General features: G+C 39.0%; 1 protein-coding gene across 5 annotated transcripts in view; it reads left to right on the top strand.

Moving 5' to 3' along the window:
- nonC (serine/threonine-protein kinase Smg1) overlaps positions 1-24,120 on the top strand; it is a 352,394-nt gene that overhangs the window by 125,981 nt on the left and 202,293 nt on the right. For 4 of the 5 annotated variants that reach the window (XM_083136748.1, XM_083136746.1, XM_083136747.1 and 1 more), the window contains exons 32-38: positions 227-454; positions 1,361-1,445; positions 4,083-4,398; positions 5,923-6,218; positions 9,630-9,798; positions 12,550-12,703; positions 14,955-15,074. In XM_083136748.1, the coding sequence (XP_082992874.1) occupies positions 227-454; positions 1,361-1,445; positions 4,083-4,398; positions 5,923-6,218; positions 9,630-9,798; positions 12,550-12,703; positions 14,955-15,074 (1,368 nt within the window). The remainder of the gene's footprint in view (positions 1-226; positions 455-1,360; positions 1,446-4,082; positions 4,399-5,922; positions 6,219-9,629; positions 9,799-12,549; positions 12,704-14,954; positions 15,075-24,120) is intronic. The other variant, XM_083136745.1, reaches the window with a different exon arrangement.

Raw genomic sequence — 24,120 nt, 5'->3', positions numbered from 1 at the left:
GGATAACAACAACACAGATGTCTCCGTGACTTCACCACTTCAAGTTTACTTGACACAAGCTTTTGCTGGCATTAGAGGATCATCATTTTATGGAGCTCAGGTCTTGATAAAATCTGTATTGTTCATTTAATTTGCACAATAGTGCATATTCTTTGGATACCAGAAGCATGTGTAAATCATGTGTTGCATTGCTTTAGGAAAATTTATGTCAAAATTCTTATTGCAGGCTCCAGAAACGATATCTCAGGTTCAGCTACTCGTCCAGGAACTACGTAGAATCACTCTGCTCTGGGATGAATTGTGGCTGGGCACTTTGGCTCAGCATCATGCAGAAATATCTAGAAGATTAGCACAACTTGATCTAGAAGTCATTCGTGTAGAGGATAACGTGTCTCTGTCTTCGACAGAAAAGGAGAAGTTAATCGCCGAAAAGCATCGTATCATCCTAAAACCAGTAAGTACTGTAGGTTTCGATATATTTGATGTGATGGCTTTTAACCTTATGCAAGAAACAATGAAAATCTGTAAATTCCATTGCAATATCTGTGTATTAACTAGGCTTAAGCTGATATGGTAGTGCATATGGGAGATCAACATCAGTAAATGTTGGTTTATACACTCCTGTTCACTTAAAGTAGCACATTTTATAATTTTGACAGTTGAAGTATGCACCATTATTTGAACAGGAGTGTACTTTATTCCCAATACCAGCTGATACTTCCCCACAATCATGGTTTCCTCTGATACACACAAAGTAATATCTGGCTCTTTCTCAAGATATCTTGGGAATTTTACAAATTACAATTTTTATTAATCCTGAACTAAATTGTGTGGCAAAAGTGAAATTTTGTAATGAAATTACATTTTGAAAATAGTATAGTTATGGGTAGGGTTAAATAGCTAAGTGGATGAAAATTTTAAATTGGCGAATGTAAGCTTTTGTAAACACTATGTAACTATTCTATTTGTTCCTTTCATTCAATCATGTTCATCCTTATGGCAATTAATCTAACAAGTTTAAAGTAGTATTTTAATTTGTAGAACACATGGCCATCCAACTTGTTTTGAAACACTAAATTAGCACATTTTTCCAATTGATGAATTTTTATTGAGCCCTCAAAAATCTTTCATTGAAAGCAAGTAAATATATTGCATACACAAACATATCTAGAGGTGTATGCTCCACTGCTGTTCCTGATTCGTGCTTTGTCCAATACTTGGAAGTGACAAAGAATTATATAAAAATTAAGTAGATTACATTTTTCTCATTCATTAACTTGTGGCTTCACAAACAGCAGGATTTTGTAAAGTGTATTTATTGTAAATATTGAACTTAATAGACTTTCACTTTCAATTGCAGCTTGTGTTCGTTTTGGAACAGCTTCACACAATCACATCAGTGACCCCAGAGACTCCTCATGAGAAGTGGTTTCAGGAGAAGTTTGGTATGTTTTATATAATTACTGTATAACATTAGACAAGTCTTTCTATGTAAATACTTTTTTTATGTGCAGTAGTTTTCTTTATGTCAAGATAAAAATCTCCAAGTAACTTCATGTAAAAGATATGTGCTTTGTTTGTGTTCGGATAGGAAACATTTTCCGTTGTCAAAATAAAATATTTATATAGGATAATACTTAGAGGCATGCAAATTTCGTTTTTGACGAAAACACGAAATATGAAATAACATGATGTAATGTTCATTTTTCATGTTTCTGAAAGGTCTGAGGTGCATTTTTCTACCCTGTTTTGTCACGAAATAATGCGAAATGAACTGCAAAATGCGAAATTGACTCTTAAACACCAAATTTACCATTTATATATCCGACTTATACTCTAAACCATGAAATTTACCGTTTATATACAGACACGACACTTTCTAAAGTCAGAATTTTCCTGCGAGTTATGCGATTCACGGAAAATTGATTAATTTTGCTGTAAATATTTGAGAAGCAAAAATGGACCCCTTTACACAGGAATAAACTTAATACTCTGGTAACTACATAAATGTGCTATTAGAAGGCATAAGTTTATTTTGTGTAATAAGTGCAGTTTTTAAATCAAATTTAGGATTATATTCACAATTTTAAAACCAAAATGTCATTTTATATAGCACTTTTGATGTGATTATTCACCGCTATAACACCGAAATTTTATTTTATTTACCGCTTTTGAACCCGAAATCAACTCTGTTTTTGTACCGAAATTTTGCTTTTTTATTTACCAAAAATATGTGCCTCTAATAATACTGTGTTCAAGATGCAGTGCTGTTACCATAAATAAAAGTTAATATCTACTGGAACGAAAGCAAACTACCATATTATAATAACATTATTATAACCCATGTGCAACAGCCCGTGAGAGCCAGGGTCTATCAACTACCTGCCTCACTCCCACCTGACGAAGTGGGAAATCATCCAACCAGATACGGCGTGACGCGTGGTCAGCACGCCAGACCTCCAGTCATTGTTGTAGGTTTTCTAGGATCGGGTTATTCAACTCATTCATAGCACCCCAATTTCCTCAGGATGGTCGATGGCCATGAGTCCCATACACAGGCCAAAATCTCAGGAGAAAGATTGTTACGCTTCCTCCGCAGGAAACTCGAACTTGCATGCATCCCGTAGCCGGAGCCCAATGGCCACGGTGCAGGAAAAAGTATCATATTAAACCACATTGAAATGTCAGTGTCACTATTCCAGTTAATATGAACTATTAATTGAAAAATAGTACAGAAATTAGTAGTTAATAAAAAAAAAATATATTACCTGCAGGCACAAGTTCAGTACATTATGTAGCACAGAAAACTGATTTTACATACCTGAAGGAAAGGTTCCCTTTTTTCTGTGTTGAATCTGTTTTAAATACAGCTATTAATTTCAAAGGACCACTGCTTTCATGTGTTTAAATTGATGATTTCTCATACATAGGTTGTGTTGAGTTCTTTGTAGAACAATCAGCAAGCGTTGGGTTTGCTTTCTGTCACTTAGAGTGCTGTGTAGTGTTGTCTGCTGGGTTGTAAGTTGTGGGAGTTTTTTTTGTTTTTTTTTGGGAAGGAGAGACTGTGTGAATGTGATTCAGTTGAAATATTAAAGGTATCTCTCACATCTGCTGTCTCTTCGAAAGTAAGAAAGGTTTTAGATTGTCTTTAAGGATGAGAGATACAGTTTTCTTCATAGAGCCTGAAGTGCTGAACAGGAGGGAGGTCTATGTGACCTGGTGTCGGATGAATGTATTATTTTTTGAATGTGCTCTCTGATCATATTACTTGATAGAACTACAAAAAGCACACCAATTCTAATGGAGATGACACAATGCACAAACGTGCATTTGATTGGTCAGTTCTGAAATGACATGCAGTATGTGTCATCTGTCATCTCTGTGTGAAATCTTCGTAAGGAGAAGTCAAAGAGAATAATGTCAGACCAGAAATATCCAAATGTGGATTCAAATAGTGAAAATGTAAAGTTAAAGAGGAAAGTTTACGTTCTCTGTAAGATATACATGGGAATCTAAATACATTTGTTCATTATATTTTTGTTGTCCAGCTTAATAAAACATACTCTAAAATATGTCAAATCTTTTCTTGATTGAATTGAAATAAATATGCACATTATGCGAAACTGTGCTTCATTGCCTTAAGGCTCAGCTGGACCTTCGGCCAACACTGGATCAGCTGTTTTCAAAATTTTCAATCCTTTAGTAAAACTGCTTTGATACACCAAAATCTGAAAAATTACATGTGCTTATAATTTCTTCTAGAGCATTCATGTGGATCTACACGTGGTTTGCTTTCGCTGTTTTCTAGATATTATCAATAGTTTAATAGGCTTACCTATCCATGAAACTATTGAGAATGTCTAGTCAACAACAAAAGTAAACCAAATGATTCACATAAATGCTCTAGATGGAATTTCAAGCATATGTAATATTTCAGATTTTTAAATATTTTAGCAGTTTTTCAAATGGAGTAGGAATTTTGAAAACAGCTGCCCTAGTGTCGGCCAAAGGTCCAGCCAAACCTTAAGATGCTGGAACACATCTGTTATGCATTTCTCATGTATGTTTTTCCACATTTCCAGGAGAATACATCAAGGAAGCTCTGCAGAAACTGAAGAACCCTGTTAATCCCCACAAACCGCAGGAGTCATGGCAGCCATTTAAGCAGTTGCAAGTGAGCCTGCAGCAAAGGGCGCAGAAGAGAACAGCATACACATTGAAGATGTCGGACATCAGCCCTGCGCTCGCGGGACTGAAGAGCACCGTGATTGCCATGCCAGGCATTACGTCAAGTCCAGGGAAGATCATCACCATTAGCGCCGTGGATAACAATGTTGCCATTTTGCCCACCAAGACTAAACCAAAGAAGCTTGTGTTCCATGGGTGTGATGGTCAAATGTAAGTAGCATTTTGTTTGTTTCGTTAAGCCTGCTATCAGACACAAGTGACATGCAGCCAACAAGCAACATGTGTCACTTGGAAGCAAGTCTTTAGAAATAAATTCAACCTTTCGTACAGAGGTAACACAACAAGCTGCTAGTTGCTCGTGAGTCACTTTGACTGGGTTTTTTCTTAGTGTGAATTGTGTCTGAGAGGTTTGTCATTTGTCAGACCCACATTCACTAACATTCTGAAGTCTAGAATTTCCTGTATGGAGTGAACTGGCAATCAAAAATATTTAAAGGGCTCAGGAGTGAAACGTGGTAAGTAACATTTTGGTCATTATTGAGTTACAAAGTAAAATGAATCATCCTTCAATTTTCGAGTGTAATTGCCATGTCATACAATTTGCATTGGACTCGGTGAAGCCTTCTGAAATTGGTAAACACAACACAAGAACAATTTATCTACAGTATAGCTTCTAATAACCTTTTTTCTTAATGAGCTAACAAATGACCCGAGCCCTTCATTTATAAATATTTTTTAAAATGCCAATAGAGAGTGGTCTAGTCAGGATGTATAACTGCCACGTAGGAGGCCCGTGTTCAATCCCTGGGGTGGATGATCTAAGCGTAGTCCCTTCATAAAGTGGCTCCAGGGCTCACCCAGCCTCAAATTTTTACCTAGGGGGTTAAAAACAGCTGGAGCATGGTGCTAATCACATCACCTCCAAAATGAACAAGATCGGGAATGTGTGGTGCCCTACCCCCACATCCCCTAAATGTGCCTTCATGGCACATTGTGCTATATGCATGGGAACTTTACCGCACAGGGAAGGCTTGATAATGCAGAAAATTGGATATAAATCTCTCTCCCAGTTTTCATTTATAAGTGATCAAAGTTACCGTTGTATGACTTGAAACACTAGAAGAAAAGTCAGATTACTGACTAACTCTCTAGCCATCTTAAACCCAAAGGTTTTTGGCTACAGCAACACAAGCCTTCCATCTGTCCCTATCCTGGGCAAGATCAATCCAATCTTTTCCATCCTTAACTATTTCCTTTAGGTCCATCTCAACGTTATCCCTCCACAGAAACATGAGACCATAGATGTTCCTAAGAAAAGTGAGATAAATTATTTTATTATGAATTTTTGTTTAAGTTCCAAGATATTCGGTATATAGGGGGACTAATTAGTAAAATACCTATAACTATCTCTTCATGCACTGATAGGCTAATCGGGACTGGATTTACAATTTAATGTGGCATGTGTATGTCTGCGTGCACCACTAAACCCCTTGTTTGTAAGTGGATGATGTTACCACTGGACCATCTGGAAGATGCTGAAAAGCCTTATAAAGATAGCATGTTCGTTCCCATGAACATTTTCGTAACAGTGTTTCCTAAGCTTGTAGAAATGATAGTTTAAAGCATGAAAATTGTAATGTTTCGTGTCTTTGAAGAAGAAAATTTGAAGATCATATCATAATTATCGTAACTAAAGTAACATAACATTGATGTAAATTTCTTAATATATTTCAGGTACACGTATCTCTTCAAGGGACTGGAAGACTTGCATCTAGATGAACGCATCATGCAGTTCCTTTCCATCGCAAATACTATGATGCAAAGAGCACAAAAGAATGAACTGCGTGTGTTTCAAGCGAGGCACTATTCTGTGATACCCCTTGGCCCCCGTAGTGGACTTATAAGCTGGGTGGATGGAGTCACTCCACTGTTTGCTTTGTACAAGAGATGGCAGCAGAGGGAAGCTTTCATTTCTTCGTATGTCCAGTCACAGAAGGCTCAATCATCATCAAATCCACAACCAAGCAACAGTAAGTATCAGGTAGTTTTTCAAATATTAATAACCAGAGCTAAGCTGGTACCACTTTGATCACATATTGATACCATTGCCGATAGACTTACAGATTCCCACCAATACCAATACTTGCATATTGTAACAATTCAGAGTTGTTCAGAATGTACATATAAATATGGATATATAAGTTTTCCATTAAACTATATCAGTAATCTATCAAGAGTTTCAACAGATTTGAAGGGGTTAACGGTCGTTCCAGGATTCGGCCAGGAAGTTAGGGAAATTTATAAGCCAAGAGCTCGACCTAACTGCACCTGGTCTTGCTTACCCATTGCACTTACCAATGATCAGGTCCTAATCTCTACCTCTTCAAGACGAGGGAAACAAATTATTGATTTTCAGATATGTAATTAATAAAGAAATAAATCAATCATACTTACATAAAAAAGGATACACTTGTCACACATGTAAACCAAAACTTACGCCTCTTTACATGCCCCTTCGCACCTTAATCAAACTCGCACTTTTTGCCACACACGCTTGTACAACTTAATGGTACCTCACTGTCCGGGGTTTGAACTCTTATCATCACACGAGTCTTAATACTATCTAAACTGCATTGGGTTCTTAACGCATACCGTGTCTCCTGTATAAAATCTTGATGCGTACTGTTTATTTCGAGCCTCGTTGCACACTTTGTCCTGTCTTCCAACTATTTCCAAAAATCTGTAGGTTTTGGTGGATGACGTGTCCCCCTGGCCCAATGAAATTGTCCGGTGTTGTTTTGACCAAACCGTGGGAACAGCATCCCTGGCTCCAGTTTCTGCCCCATTTTACCCAAATTAGTTCAGTGGTGATAGATAGTGTCCAGTCGAAGGGATACAGCGCTCATTTGTCACTTCTCTCATTCCTTCGTCCTGGTCCCTGGCTGGGGATGGAAGAAACGCAGCCCACACGGAAAGAAACATAGTTCCCATCTTTCCAAAGGAAAGTATTTTCAACATGAAGCAATATAGAATTGCTATAGAGTTTTGCTTTAAAATTAGGGCTGTACCTGATACCTATGGCCAGTGAATTGTTATCAGTATCAGAATGTATTGGCTGGATTGTATTTGTTAATACCAATCAATACTTTTCTGACATTCTGATCTTTCATGGGGTCTGCAAAAATGTTGCACGGCACTTTCACAGATTCTAATTATCCTGTAATCTAGGCAAAAATCGAAGTTTCCATCGACTTTACACCAATATTATGTGAGAAAAACTGTATTTGTGATTACATAAGATATTTCAACATTCGGGTTTAATTTTTGCAAAAATCTGGCAAATTGATGCTTATAATTGAAGTGGAATGCTCACCCACTGATATTAAATAATATTTTGAACAAACGCAACTGACTACCATGCTAAAGGTCCTGGGTTCAATACCCGGCCGGTTCAAATCTGGGAACGTTTCTAACGGAAGCAGCCCTGGTGCCCACCCAGCACCGAATGACATGGGTACCTGGGGGAAACCCTGTGGGGGGGGGGGGGTAAAGGCAGTAAGGGGTGTGATGCTGATCACATCACCCCCACTCGCAACCGGATCAAGAAAATGTGGGGCGTTACCCCCACACCCCCTATACGCCTTCATGGTGTGGTGCTAAGCACAGGGGAGCACTTTGCCTTTACCTTTTACAATTTTTAATTCCTAGTTTTCTTCAGTGTAAGCCAATACTCTAAAAAAGAAGAAAAAAATTTAAAAAATTATTTTTTTCATGAAATGTTTCTAATTTGGCTGGCCTCCATAGTCTACACCACGACGGGAGCGTTCAAAACTGTACCTGCATGTTGCCTGATATGTACAGGTATTGGACATTGAAACTGAAACACCTGGTAGAAAACCATAATTTTTATTTAATAAGGTGTTGCCAGCAGCAACATGACGTGGGAAGGATCAATAGAGGTCCTGCACCGTGTGCAGAGGGATTTGGAGCCATTCCTCCTGAAGCACAGTGACAAGTTCAGCACGTGTACGTGGTGGAGGGAAACGTTTCCGCACTCGATTCTCTAACAAACCCCGTACAGGCTCAATAATGTTGAGATCCGGCGATTGAGCAGGCCATGGCAGATGTTAAACCTCTCGGTCATGCTCATCGAACCACTCTGTGGTAAGTTTAGCAATGTGAATAGGGCAGTTATCATCCTGAAACAATGCACCACCGTCCGGGAAGAGTGTTTGAACCATAGGGTGTAAATGGTTCTCCAGAATGGTCCTATAGTCCTTGGCAGTGACATGACCCTCGGGAACAATTAGTGGGCCCAAAGTCTGCCACGATATTGCACCCCACACCACACCTCCATGTTTGACTGTGGGTACCAAGCAGTCTGGGTTGTATGCATCAGAGGGACTTCTCCAGACGAACACTCTCCCTGTTGTTTGGAACACGGTGTAGCATCCGAGAATATGACACATTTTAGGTCATCCAACGTCCAGTTTTTATGAGTCTGGCACCACTGAACCCACTTTACGGCATTTGTGCTACTGATGAAAGGCTTCGGGATAGCAACCCTGCCATGAATGTTGGCTGTATGCAGGCATCGACGGACTGTTTTCGTGCACACAGGTTCTGTGAGGTGTGTATTCACTTCTGTGGTGATTGCGGATGCGGTGGTTTTCCGTTTTCGTGCAACAATCCTAGTCAATGCCCTGACGTCCCTTTCCGACAACTTCAGTTGTCCCCCTGCAGTTGCTCCTCCTGGATGTGGTTCGTCCTTCCTGTTCATATGCACACATCACCCTGGATACTGCAGCTCGTGAGACGTCACAAAGTGTTGCAGTTTTGGACACAGATGCACCTGCTAGACGTGCCCCTACGATCTGCCCCCTTTTGAAGTCGGATATGTCCCCCATTATACCGCTCTACACACACGATTTGATGTTCAATGACGAACCTCTTGTACTGGAGTGACTACCAAGAACTCGCAAACGTGACTTATTGCCCATAAGTACGATTTCAACTACCAGATGGCTCTGGTGAGTCCCGCGAACATTCCAGGCTATTTGCGCAGGTGTTTCAGTTTCAATGTCCAATACCTGTATGTCACTCTGCAAAAATTGCACACTTAATGTTGATAGTTATGGAGGAAAAAAAATATTTGTGCTAACACCAGCTGTATTTCATGCTATATGGTTGCATTTACTTTTCTCCCTTGTTATACGTTGCAATTATCAAGGCTCGCTTCCTATGCATCTAACAAACTTCTAAAGTTTCTCTTTTCTGAAAGGCAATAGATGCAGTAATTTCAGAGATATATGGGTTTTAGTTCTTTCCCACATGCACTGTTTAAAGAAATAATTTTTAAAAATTCCATGGTTTATACAACCATGATGCTGTTGTTGATATATTAAGCGAGACTGTAAAATATTTACTTTTTCTTTCTCTAGCAGGTGTTCAAATACTGAGGCCATCAGAACTCTTCTACAGTAAGCTTACACCACTTCTCAAAGAGAAAGGAGTATCTAATCTTGATAACAGGAAGGAATGGCCTCTTTCAATCCTGAGGCAGGTCCTCACAGAACTAATGGAAGAAACGCCTAAGGATTTGGTTGCCAAGTAAGTAGCGTAGCATGTAAAATGTTAGTGATAAAAAGTTAAGTTTTTATAATGGTTCTCAGTTTAATGAAATATGCCCAAAAAAAGGGTATGAAAGTTCATGAAAATAAAAGTTCATAAAAATATCTAAAAAGAATAACCTAGAAAACTCTGGAAATATTAACTACGGTGTCTGTATTAACAATGAATATGAATTGTTTCCATATTTGTATACACTAATTTAATAAAACAGGTGTTTGTAATTACAAATAAATAAGTAAAAAAAAAAATAACTTCACACTGCATATCTTCAACAACTTAAATTGAAAATTACTATTGTCTACACATACACCTTCAACTATAGATCCAATTTTTTTGAGCCCACCGTTGTTCTTCATTGGGGGTATGAAAGGAATAAGCTATCCTAATTATAATTAGACGTAAGTGAGTTACTAACTTCTTTCACGAAACTTACTTGTAGAAGTTCTATTAATTTTGGTGACCTCTGCCACTGCCACCATCTGCTTGGGAACTCGTTGCTTGCTGGGCTGGCTTCCAGTTCCTGTCATTTCCCTGCATGCGTCTAGGAGCCAGTTCGTCTGCTGCATGTGCTGGGTTTAATTTATTGCAGTAGCGATAGCCAAATGTGATGCGCTTGACTGCTGTCGATGTTCAGATCATGTTGAAAGTGCATAATTGTGTGCGTCTTTTTGATTTTGGTGTCAATCCTCGGCTGCGATGGATCCCTAACTGAAACTTATTTCATGTTGTGTTGCTTGAAATTAATACAACTTCTACAAATAATTCATGATGGATGCGGTAAACACAGTTTAAAATTACTTACATGACATTTAGAAATTTCGTATTTCCTCGTTCCACAATTTAATGGTTAAATCCTATTAATTTCGAAGATCCTCTGTCTTCATTCACCAAGGGTACGGCCTCTGAATGAAGACAGAAGATCTTCGAAATTAATAGGATTTAACGATTAAATTGTGCAACACGGAAATACGAAATTTCTAAATTTCACGTAATTCTACAAGTAAGTCTTCTCACACGTCATTAAGTAAAGTAAAGTGCTCCTATGTGCTTTGCACCACACCATGAAGACATGTAGGGGGTGTGGAGTTAGGGCACCACATTTTCTTGATCACGGCTGATGAAGGGGGTGATGTGATCAGTACCATGCCCCTGGCTGCCTTTACCCCCCCCCCCCCCCCAGTTTCCTCCAGGTACCCACTTTATATAATGATGGGTGGATGCCGGAGCCACTTGAACAGGTTGGAAAAAAAAATCCTGGTTCTTCCCCGCCAGGGATCGGAACCAGGTCCCTTGCATGATAGTCAGGCGCCGTAACGACTGAGCTACCGTGGCTCACACATCATTACAGTTTTGAAATTAACAGAAATCAAATACGATCCATCCAATTTATCCAGGTAAAGTATTGCACTCCAATTATATGCATCAGTTTATCAAGAGTTTTGCTTTAAAACATTCAAGCATTATATCAGAATATTAAATAAATGTTATGTAAACACAAAATAAGGTTTCCAACAAAACTGGTGCAAAATATAAAGATGCTTCAAATTCTGCATAAGGTTTAGGATAATTAGACTCTGCAGGAGTGTTGTGGCATTTTTGTGAACCCTGTAAAAGACCAAAATCTGGAGAAGTGTTCTTCGGTATGTGTAAATAACTTCCAACCAATACTGATACCATCTGATACTTTTTGGAAGTTGGGTATTTTGTTGAATCAGCAAAAATGCCACTTGACAGTTTCACAGAGTCTAATTGTACTGAAAGAATGCAAAATTCAGTTTTCAATGGATTTTGTCATTAAAGACAATTATTTTAATATTCCAGTGCATTTCTTGAATATATGAAAACATTACTGTGGCAAATTGATGTATATGATTGCCGTGGAATACTTACTTATTAATTTGACTCAGTACTGTGAAATATTTTTAATTGTTACAATTTTCAAGTATCGATATTGGTATTAGTTCAACCTTAAACAGACGGCCATGAAATTAGGTGAGTGGTAGAAGTTCGCACAGCCCCGTGTGTTCGGAGGTTTAAGAGAAAAAAAAATCTCGTTGTAGAGTTGGTCTTCGTAATCCTTGATGATACAAACTGACAGTATTTGCTCAATAGGTCAAGGAAAACAATTGTATGTTCCAGAGAGTGGTCGGTCTGACACTAATTAGTCAATGCAGCCCAGTTGACGTTGCCACACAGTGTGCAGGAACCAGTGACTTTTGTCCTGCTTTTGCTTTGCTTTTCCCATATGTGCCACCAGTGCAATTCTGCGCAGCTGCCTATTTTCATATCTGTGTGTTTATTAACCTTTATAGCCAGCCCCTGTGGTGGAGTCCTCGATGGTGCAGTGGTCGCATCGTCGCCTTGTAATCAAAGGGTCGCAGGTTCGATACCCGGTGGAGGCACATAGTGGTTCGGAACCCACTTTAAACTGTAGGTCCAGTCTCGATTAGCCTTACTGTGCATAAAGTGGACTTAGAACACCAAATCAAACCAAACCCTATGGCGGAGTGGTTAGCACATCACACTATGATGCCAGTGGTCCCGGGTTTGAATCCCAGCGTGGGCATGGATATTTGTAAGTGTCCATTCATCAGGTCATCACTCATCCCCATCTTCGCAAATTGCCAAAAGTGGCAAAAAAAGCAAAGTAAAATAAAGCAAATGAATCAATCAATAACCTTTATAAGCTATGGCAATAACATTTTACTGATTATGTTCGTTTCTTTGCAGAGAGCTGTGGTGCCAGAGTATAAACGCAGCTAGTTGGTGGCAGGCAACACGCACCTACTCGTGCTCTGTAGCTGTAATGTCTATAATTGGGTACATTATTGGATTGGGTGACAGGCATTTGGATAACATGCTGGTGGATCTTTCAACTGGTGAGGTATGTACATGCAAATTTGTTTGCGCTGTATTTAATGAAATGTTCAGTAAGCACTTCACTATACCAGTTTGCTGCATTTAATTGTACTCTTGCATGCACTGATTACTTTTTGAGTAACATTAACTGTAACACTGGTACTTTTCTCAAGATAGATGTAAAAAAAATACGTGTTTTGGGGAATGAAAGATGCGATAGTTGGAAACATGTACTGAAACAGCTACTATTTTTTTTCCATGCAACTTAACTTGTAAAAGTTTTATTAATTTTGGTGGTCCTTGACACTATCAACATGGGAACTTGTTGTTTCACTGCTGGATGGGTTTTCAGTTCTTCCTGTTTCTCTACATGCCACTAGTGGTGCTGGTGTAGTCTTTTCGTGTGCCATCTTTGCTACCGATACTAGGTTTTATCTGCTGCAGTACTGGGAGCCAGATGTGATGCCTTCCTCTGTTGATGCAGAAAATGCATAAGTGCACATGTCTCTTTCATTTTGGAGTTAATTAGTGAATGTGTGCCTGGCTGGAACTGTTTTGAAGCATGGCTGTTAAGTTTGAGGTGTCTGGCCAGTCTAGTGGTTGGCTGGGCTTTTCTGACATGTCAAGTGCTGTTGTATACATTCGCTGATGGAAGTAATGGATGTGCAAATGTAATGCACCTTGCACTCACATATCTTGAATGTATATGAGGGGATGTGGAGGTAGGGCCCCACATATTCGCAGTCTCGGCCCTCCTCGATCTTCTTTCCAAGGTTATTCTCGGGTACCTATTTATTACAGATTGTGTGAACCCCAGAGCCACTCAATGAAGGGTCGGTCCTGTGTTTGAATCCCGACCTGAGCATGTGTGTTCTTTCCCTTCATCATATCATCACACATCCTCATCTTCATGATTGGCAGAAAAGCCAAGTAAAATAAAGCAAATCAATCAATCAATGAAGAGTCATTTGAAAAATTCCTAGCTGAAATTACCCACTCTGGGAATTGAACCAGGGTCTCCCATGTCAGTCTGATACCATACTGACTGGACTGCCACAGCTCCTATATATGAAGGTGGATCAAATGAAAACGGAACAGTGGATGTACGGAACAGAGCTCTCCCACCGTCGAAGAAGTCCAAAATTGTGCAGAGTAATGGCAAAGTGATGCTGGTATGTTTATTTGATCATGAAGGATCCCTTCTCCTTGAGTTTCTGGACCATGGTCAAACGATCAATGCTGCTTGTTACTGCAGCACTCTCCACCATTTGCGTGCAGCAATCAAGGCCAAACCACCCAGCCTCTTGTCCTCTGGAGTGGTTTTGCTTCATGACAACATGTGGCCACATACGTCAGCTGCTACAAAGAACATATTGGCGACATTTCGATGGACAGTGTTGGTACACCCACCGTATAGCCCTGATCTATCACCATGCGACTTCCATATCTTTGGTCCGTTGAAAAAGTTATTGAAGGGTCGGCGCTTCCACTCGGACAATGAAGTCATTGACAATGTTCGCATCTGGTTCCGATCTCAGCCAAAGGAGTTCTACGAGCAGTGTATTCACCACTTAGTGAAACAGTGGCGCAAGTGCTTTTAAATAAACCTTGTTGATTTAATTCTGTGGCCCGTGTTCAGTTTTCATTTGATCCACCTGAGTACAATGTAACCCTGATTTTACATTTTCCTGCATTATACATTCAATCTAGATTGTGCGAAGCTAACAAAATTTCTCCCCAGTTTTACATTTCCGTGCATTAGCTTGGCTTCCTGCTGTACATAAAATCTGGTTCCACTGACTATAGTACAAACTAAAAATAAACACATTGTAAATAATATTCATGGTTACCCACAGTTCAAAGGATATGTATCACACAAAAAAGAACTCTATTCTAAAACCTTAAATAACCCAAAATAGACTGCTGTCAACTATAAGATTTTTCACATATCCTGTTTAATTTCAATTACCTAGTACCTCTACTATAGTGGTAATTCTGTCACCTTCTAATCAAGCAGTCCCAGGTTGAAACCCCCCTTTGCACAGTGGTTTGCATCCCACCTTAAACTGTAGGTACAGTCTCGATTAGCCTATAAGCACAAAGCAACTAAAAGGATGGACAGTACCCAATGAATGAATGCATGGAAGTAGTTCTGAAAAACTTGGGAACATGGTGTTTCAATTGTGTGCTTCCTGAATCAAGATTATGTACAAATGATGTTATTTACATCTCATGGTAGTGTTTGGAAATTATAATTGCCTTCTCTTTGTTTCTAGGTTGTGCACATTGATTACAATGTATGCTTTGAAAAAGGGAAAACCTTGAGAGTGCCAGAGAAAGTACCATTTCGAATGACACCCAACATCAAGATGGCCCTGGGTGTAGCTGGTGTAGAGGTGAGTACTAACTTTGCTGAACACTCGTTTAGTACTAAGAAAAGTAATGGAATTATTCTGTACAGGGCAAATATTACATGTATTGTGTTAAATTGATTAGGCAGGGCACTCACTAACGTGTGGCTGTGGCTGAATATTCATGTGGTGGGCACTGTAGGTGTGGCACACTATGGTGCGACTGGTGAAGATACGGCAAAAGGCTAATAGATGTACCATGTTTGCCAGCAACAAACCACACATGACATTCCGAAGGACAACTTGCAGGCATTAATATTGATTCTCTTCTACAAATCCAAAACAAGCTATTTCATCATCTTGCTGGAGCCAGTGATGGCATCATAATGGGACAGGGGAACGGACACCCCAGTTCACAGCCAAATGAGTGGGCAGAAGAGCCAGATCTGGCTCCAAAAGGGCTAAGTTGGCAACAGTGCCAGCAGCTGTCACAGAGGGAAGAAACTCGTGGAAACCCTTCCTCATGCTCTTAATCATTCATCTATGTGGGATATACTCCTTTTTTTATGGGCAGCAAAGTTGTGCCCAAAATACAGTAGATAGGGCTCTCAGTTTATGTTATATATCTAATGTATTCTCGCAAGAGGCTGATTGATTCTACAGCACAGTTTACACAAATAGAGAGTCCACTTGGATAGGTTGTTCAACTGGTAGCTGCAATTCGTTCAAACTAGGATTGCTAGTATTTACATATGTCTGACTCTATATGGGCATTCAGTTCCTCTGGTATGAGCATGGAGGAAGACAAATGCTGTACAATTATAGAGTAAAGGTTCCTTGAACTTATACAGCAATGTGTAAAGAGTAATGGTTGATAAACTGAAAGATTGGAATTACGTGTAGTGGTGAGGAAGTAAAAATTTAGTCACTGGAAGATTTTGGAAAAATTCTTCAAGTATTCTAATTCATTGTTAGATACAGTTACCCATGAATTCAGAAAACTGTCATTAATTACTTTAGGGAAGAAATCTCAATTTCTTTTTTCTCCCATCAGAAGTTAAGTATGATGCTTTCTTTTAGTTTTGGTGATTTTGGTCACTTAAATTCTCTAGCACATCACATTGAATGTAACCAGGTGATTACCTTAGAGCAGTGTTTCTCAACCACCAGGACCTGGCATCAATTATACCAGGCTGAGAGAGATTCTCCTTAAACTTACGGCTTCCAGCTTTCTCGACACTACTGGTGAGACATCAAAGTCTCCGAGAGAAGACTGTTACCTGTGCATCCCCCAAAATTGAATTACAACCGTGGGGCCGGAAGAGTGAAGTGACGCAGCCCGAGCTGGCAAGTCCTGTAAAGATGGCATTCGTTAAGTTTCCACTGCGATGACAAATGCTTTTTTGACAGCGGTGGTGAGCAATCAAATGATGTAACCAGGAGCCACTTGCTACCTGCCTTCAAATTTGGATGTTGACAGTACGGTAAATTTAGTTTGCACAGCAGTTTTCATTAACAAATATATTGAAGTTGAAATATACTGATTTATTGGAATTTTTTGGTGGCCGAAGTGGAATATGCCAATGAAACCAGCACTTACCAAATTAATTTAATGATATTGGCCAGATAAAACTAAAAGATTCCATTCGATCCAGTTGTTGTCAACTACTTTAAAACAAGTTTTATATTTGACAACAAGCCTAGACATAATTGAACTAATACTCTGTGATTACGCTATAATTTATTTATTAATGTTAAATTTCAAAGTTAATGTATAAAGTTTAAAAAATTAGAAATCTATGTATGAGTAAAATTGTTGAGATCGAAGCATTGACCGTTAATAAACAAATTTATCTGGTCCCAGGCTCACGAAGGTTGAGAATCACTACCTTAGAGCAACTAGACTTTTATTTTAAACTCAACTTCACATTAGACACAGCCATCTCATCATTTTAGGTGTTTGGCATATTTTATCAAATGTGCATTTTCCCAGCTTCGTGAAATCCTTGTTGGGAGATGATGACAGTGTTTTAACCTTTTGGTACCTGACCCTCTTTCGCCAGGTAAGCCCCGGGTGCTCGGGCCAATTTTGAGCAAAATGCAGAGTTTTATAAAAATGACTAGATCAGAGGCTAATTGCCATAGACAGGCAAATCATATATTATACGCGGAATGAACCATAGATTCGGACTATATAAAATATATGCACATTTGGTGTATATATGGAGGGAGGGGAGGAACCGGAAAATTCAAGAATTTTTTTGAAAAAAATGTGGGTTTTGCCCCCCTCCCCCCTCCCAACCCGACAAAAAAGTACAGGACATTGTCAAAATACACATGGAAATAATCGCTGGAGTGTTAGGAACAAGAAAGTAATTGCACTATTATCATATGAGCAATAGAACATGACTTGTACCCCCAAAACAAGTGGTGTGCATGCCACTGACTCGTTTAGAAATGAACTAGACCAGAGTGACTAAAGCACGCCAAATATGGCACTTTCTTGCATGAGAGTCACCAGTCTAATTTTATACAATGCAGGTCACGTTGCAGCCATTTGAGAACACTTGTGCTCGACAACAAAGACATCATGATGGATGCGGTAAATGCAGTTTAAAATTACTTATGTGAAATTTAGAAAATTTTGCACTTCCGCATTGCACAATTTAATGGTTAAATCCTATTAATTTCGAAGATCCACTGTCTTCATTCACAAAAGGGTATGTCGTTTGAAGCGGAGATCTGTTACGCGAAATTTTCTAAATTTCATGTAAGTAACGAAGACCTGTTTACATGCGTGCCAAAATATTTGCTTTGTTACAACGCAGTTTTCCTCAACCCCTCTCCCCCTCCCCCTGCCATTGTGCCTACGCGGGGAAAGTTCCTTCCTTTTTTCTTTGAGAGGAAGCTGCCATTTTGGTTCAACAGCAAGATGTGCAAGAGTCATTATTGTTTATTATATGTGTTAACAATAATATGAAAGAAGAAAATCGCAATTCCAGCCAAAAATAGCGACATTATAACGTAAAAACTACGAGCATAACAAGGTATCTCGATCGAGATACTTGGGCACCTGGGGGTTACATGAAAGTATCTCAATCGAGATACTTGGGCATTAAGAGGTTATCTAAGGTTTTTAGATTTTTGAGAAGGATAACCCTTTACATTCTCTCTGAGGCAATATTTTAGTGTTTACTTACCATTTTAATGCGTTGTGTGCAGTGGCGGCTTATGCTACTTATTGTTAGGAGGTCTGCATTCCTTAAAAAAAATTAACTATTTGAAGATGAATTTCATGTGGCGGTCTTTCATTGTAGCAAACTTGTCAATCACTTGTATTTACTTGTATGATTTACCATTCAGAACCCCAGATTATATAACTTACTGCCAGAAAACAAATAACTCTTTGAATTGATTCAAAAACTTAAACTATTACGCACTTACTGACAAGCGAAACAGACTCGTTACATGGCCGGCCACTGTTTCTCTCTGTAATCGCATGTTTTTGTGTGGTGTTGCTATATCATAATGTGAGAGCTTTCGATTTCTACCACTTGTCAGCACCACCGTACAGTAGACTGCAGTGAATGCAGTCTGCTCTTTAGCATTGAGAAGGGCGTAGCAGGGAGGGAAGTGGAAGCAGTGCTTACCTTAGAGTTAACATGAATATGTACTGGCAGTCCCCGAGGGAGAAGCAGCTTCATACACCAGTTTGCCGCTTGTCGCGCGCTAAGTGAATTTGAAAGCTCCACACAGCGCAACTGGATGCAGTAAGATAGCGGAAGTATAAATATTTAATTTTTGCACTAATGGCAACAAAATGTAATTTGTTTGTTCGGGCTGCTGCAGCTACAGCCCCCCTTCATCAGCCGTCACTGGTTGTGTGCATCCTGTACAGGTCTCTTTACAACCTTGCACTTTCAACCTTTCTCAAAGGGCATTTTAGACTCCTATTTTAAACTGCAGGATTTTAGATAATGGGTGAGGGTTCAAAGTGGCTATATATGCTGACACACCCTATAATTTTAATTAATCCATTCAACAACTCCTTTGTTTTATAAACCCAGAGAACATAAACTATGCAATAACCAAATAGCAAAATTGTGAACTCAGTTCAGGCTGTTTGCAGAAATATTGTGAATCAGTAAAATTATCAGCATACATCGATGTGCTTGTTTTCGCAAATAGCAATAGTGTCAATTAATTTTTCCCATATTTGATGTGTAGTTAGTAAATTTGTTACATGAAAGTAACATATTAATTAGGGCTGCGACTTCATTCACTTTGAACCGAATAATGCTACTCTTAGTGATTCCTGTATATACTGCCAACCTACATGGCAGAGTGGTTAGCACAACATGCTACAATGCCAGGGGGTCCTGGGTTCAAATCCCAGCCAGTGCATGGACATGAGCATCGCTTCATCAATTTCATCATATCATCCCTCATCCTTATCTTTGCAATTTGCAAACTGTGGCAGAAAAGTGAAGTAAAATACGAAACAAAATCAACCAATTCTGAATATACTGATATTTGGTCATAGTAGAGATTCAAGTTTTTCACAATAGTTGTTGTAAGAAGATATTCCATTACAACTATACTGCATCAGTCTACAAGAGTTTTGCTTATAAATACAGTGGAACCTCCATTTTATGTTTTTCAGGCAATAAAGCTGAAATAACTTAAAATGCAGGAAAATTTTATAATGTTTTGCTATGTTGGGACCATCAAGGTTGAATATATAATGGAAGGAAAATGTAAAATCCAGAAACATAAAATCTGGGTTCCACTATATTTATAGATTCACATATTAAATATGTGTTTAGAATATTGAAATAGTTGTCCTTGAATCTTGAAATCCCAGGGTTGCTATTCATTGGGAATTCTGCATGAATTATTGGCTCTGTGAATTATGCGTGAAATCTGTGTGAATTTTTCTCCATAGATGTGAAAAAATGCAACTTTATTAATCCAAGCCCCATTGAATTTATACATATTTATAAATGCCTCAAGACACATTTTTTACATTTAGCTTTTATTTTTATCAAGGAAGGAAAAGAAAGATGCGTGGAAAATAAAACAGAATTCTATGAATCCGTTTACTTCGTTAGTGTCCTTTTGAAGAACAATATATCTGCGAGATGTAAGATTATTGCAAGATAATATATCTTGGAGTTGATTAGGTAAATTTGAGTTTGAAAGTCTCATACAATCAACAATTTTTTGTAGATTAATGTATCCCGTAGCATTTGTACTTGTATTTGTAGATGTATTTCGAATATGAATATGTGAGATGGCAAACTTTATTGGAATCTCACAGACCATTTATATTGTTAATACGTTTATGTGTGTGCGTGTGGGTGGTGAGATGCTGTAATACATAAGTTTGAAAGAGAGAGAACATCTACTTGTACCCTTGAATTTTTTGAAAGTTCTCCTTGAAAACTGGGAATTATACTAGTTTTTATCATGGTCCTAGATTAGTCACCCTGAATCCAATTTTGTTTCTTAACACTGGCAGAGAATTAATGAAAATTGTGCATTTTGGATTCAACTAAATTCAGTTGGCATTTTGTTTATTTTGATTACGTAATTTGTATTCATGTCCAGATATTATTAGAATGATTAAATCAAGAAGACTTAGGTGGCAGGCCATGTGGCATGAATGTGAGAGGAAAGAGGAGTTTGCAGGATTCTTGTTGTTGGGAGGCCTGATGGTAAGAGACCAATAGGAAGGCCAAGACGAAGATGGAGGGATAAAGTTGAGATGGACCTAAAGGAAATCGGTAGGGATGGAAAAGAGTATATAGATCTTGCTCAGGATAGGGACAGATGGAAGGCCAATGTCGCTGCAGCCATAATCCTTTGATTTTGAGAAGGCTAGAGAGTTAGTTACTTAGTTTTATATGTGAACCTATAATACAATGCAATCAGCTCTAATATGCTCTTAACCTTTAGCAGAGATCTGATCCATACATGTACCAGCACCACGTGACAGTAATTAACATGTATTTTCTCTGAAAATGCAAACAATATTTCAGTTCTGCCTTTTTTGTTCATTTATTTAGATATGAAGGTATAACATATTCAAATTACAACACAATACAAGTATTAGATTTTTGTCAAAAGCTGGTTTCATTTTTTGGCGATCTAAATTGTAACGCACGTGCTTTTCAAATGCACAGAAATATTTTTTTTTAAATCTGAGATTGAGAACCATTTGTTGTAAAAAGTTGAAGTTTGTTTTATTTTAGATATAATGGCTAAGACTTTCACAGTAAGCACAATGTAGACATTCCATGTCTGTACTGGTGCAATTAGAAGAAGAAGGGAGAATTTACTCAAGACATCCCTTTTCGGGGAAGCTCTGTGCCCCCTCCCCTCCACATTAAACCAAAGTGAATAGAACAATTAAAAAATGTACCACTTCTATGTACACCGAACAGCAAAATAGATGGTATGCGAATTGTCCATGGCTATTTTCCTCCAGTCTGTTTTTCGCACTGTGACTATCATGATTTGAAATAAAAACACCAATAAGCAGAGGGCAACATCTGCTTCGCATCAGCATAATTCCATTCCTTAAGACGATGCTGAAAGGAGAATAAAAGAAGAATAAAGATAGCGATTGACAATTTGCCTACCATTATATTTGCTGTTGGCTGTACTCTATGTACGTACTGTAGTGTAAGGGCAGACCCTTTCTCTGGGCACCCAAATAACAACATCACTTTCACGTAGTACACCCTGGACTGCATTTTGCAGACTGGCGAGTCTCTGGCATCTAGACTAACAGCTAGACCCTGTGGGGCTTGTGTTTTCGTTATGTGTTTGTCTTTTCATCCATTTCGTCTTATCACCACTCATCCTCATCTTTGCAATAAGCCAAAAGTGGCAGAAGTAAAGTAAAATAAACTAAATCAATTAGTCAATCTATGTAACTACAATAAAATTGTCCCATAGCTTATCATAATATAATTAACATGTATTAGGAATAACTAAAAAGTAGTGTTGGTCAAAGATTCTTAAGTCTACGGTACCGGGTGTTTCAGAAATAATTGAGGGGTTCTTTTTGTGGGGGTTTCATCAAAGACAGAGTATTTGTCTCACCGATACCGCATGATATCGTAGTCCTAAGGGAGCATATCATCGCAGCAATAGACATTATCGACAGGCCCATGTTGATGCAAGTGTGGCAAAAAGTAGTTGATCGTGTAGGTGTAAAATAATACTGTTTGAGTTTCTCGTTCGTTCTGGACTGGTTTTATTAACGTAAGTTCAATACTTTACTTGCAATAAATTTTTGTAATTCCTGAATTATTTCTGAGACACCCGGTATTTGTTAGCAACGAGTTATGTAACCTAGAAACTTCATTTAAGTACCACAAGAGACCACTCTTTGAGGAAATATTACCTTTTGGTTTAAAAAAAAAACGTAGAAATCCCCCTCCCAACATATTTGTTAGAACTTTTGTTGGCATATGGTAAAAGAAGAAAACAGTTTGCAACAGTCGGACGTACATATACCTACCTATACATGATACCTACAGTAGAATAGTGTTTACCTAGCATGTAGGCCTCCCTGATGGTGCAGTGGTCGCGTCTTCGCCTTGTAATCAAGGGGTCCCGGGTTCGATACCCAGTGGAGGCACAAGTGGTTCGGATGCCACTTTAAATGATAGGTCCAGTCCCGATTAGCCTCACTGTGCATAAAGTGGACTTAAAACAATAAATCAAACCAACCTAGCATGTAGGGAGGCTCCACAATGGGATAGCAGTAACATCATCCCCTTGTAATCAAGAGATCCCGGGTTCAGTACCTGATGGAGGCACATAGCAGTTCAGATCTCATTTTAAACTGTAGGACCAGTTCCGATTAGCTTTACTGCGCATAAAGTGGATTTAAAACAAAAAAAAACCTAGCATATGGCTAGACTCAAGTATTTATCAGTACCTATCATGCTTTTTAAAATACAGAGAAATTAGTACTCACTTTATCTGCAAAATTTTTTTCTTTGTTCTATTAATTTCAGTAGCCTCGTTGTTGGAACTTGTATTTGAGTACTAGTTTCTCTGTATTTATCTAACTAGTCTGGCCATAAATACAGTTACTGTACCTCCGGTAGTCAGGCTCATGAACCATGCTTGTGCTAAAGTTCACTCCTGATCGCTGTGTGTTCAGCTGTGAAAGAGCAAGCGTGTATCTTCTTGTGCTTAGCATGGAGTGGGGTGAATATGAAAACAGTAGCCCTAATTGCTCTGCATATGGTTGGGAAGTCACTCACAGATTTTCCAGCCCCTAAAAATCCTGAAGATCAGCAAAAGGTTTGTGTATCAGACAGTCCAGAGATTCACTGAGACTGGTAGCATGAAAGATCGCCCAAGAGTTGGTCGACTTCACACCGTATGAACAGCAGAGGCTGTTAAAGCAGTGGTGGCTCGCATCCGCCGAAATCCCATCCGGAACAACAATCAATGTTCAGGGTACCTAATGAAGACCTTGGAATTGGAGCTTACCGGTGGAGTACTGGAAATTTCCTGACGCCACAAGTAAAGAAGCAGAGGGAACTGAAATCGAGACGGCTCCTGCAGCTGTACGTTGCCAATGGGCATTGCAGGATTCTCTTCACTGATAAGAAATTGTTCCCCACTGAATAAAGTTCTAACCGCCAAAATGAAAAGGTGTATGCTTCAAACTCTAGAAGTTTGTAAGAGTGTTCCCAAAAATCAGAGATGCCACCAGCCCTCCCCAGTCATGGTTTGGTGGGGGGAGGGGAGCTATGAGATTTCCACCAGGTCTCATTTTTGAGAAAAGGGCTTAAAAACTGTGCGAAAGTGTATGTGGAAAGTGTCCTGGACCCTCTCGTGACACTGTTGTACCAAACAATGTTTCACAATGAATCCTGGATGTTCTAGAAATATTCTGCCCCAGCTCATAAGGCAAGAATGACCCATCGGTAACTGGAGACCAGTATACTCAATTTCATCTCCACTTTTGATTGGCCATCTGATACGAGAGTATCAGTACTCAGAGCTAGAGGGGACTGTCTGCAAGAAGAGGCACCCTACAACTGAAAGTTAAAAGTGCTCC

Source organism: Lepisma saccharinum, chromosome 15 (genome assembly GCF_977018435.1).
Source record: "Lepisma saccharinum chromosome 15, izLepSacc3.1, whole genome shotgun sequence".
Taxonomy (NCBI): domain Eukaryota; kingdom Metazoa; phylum Arthropoda; class Insecta; order Zygentoma; family Lepismatidae; genus Lepisma; species Lepisma saccharinum.
Note: the sequence above shows the minus strand (reverse complement) of the source record. Positions and strands in the feature narration are given on the sequence as shown.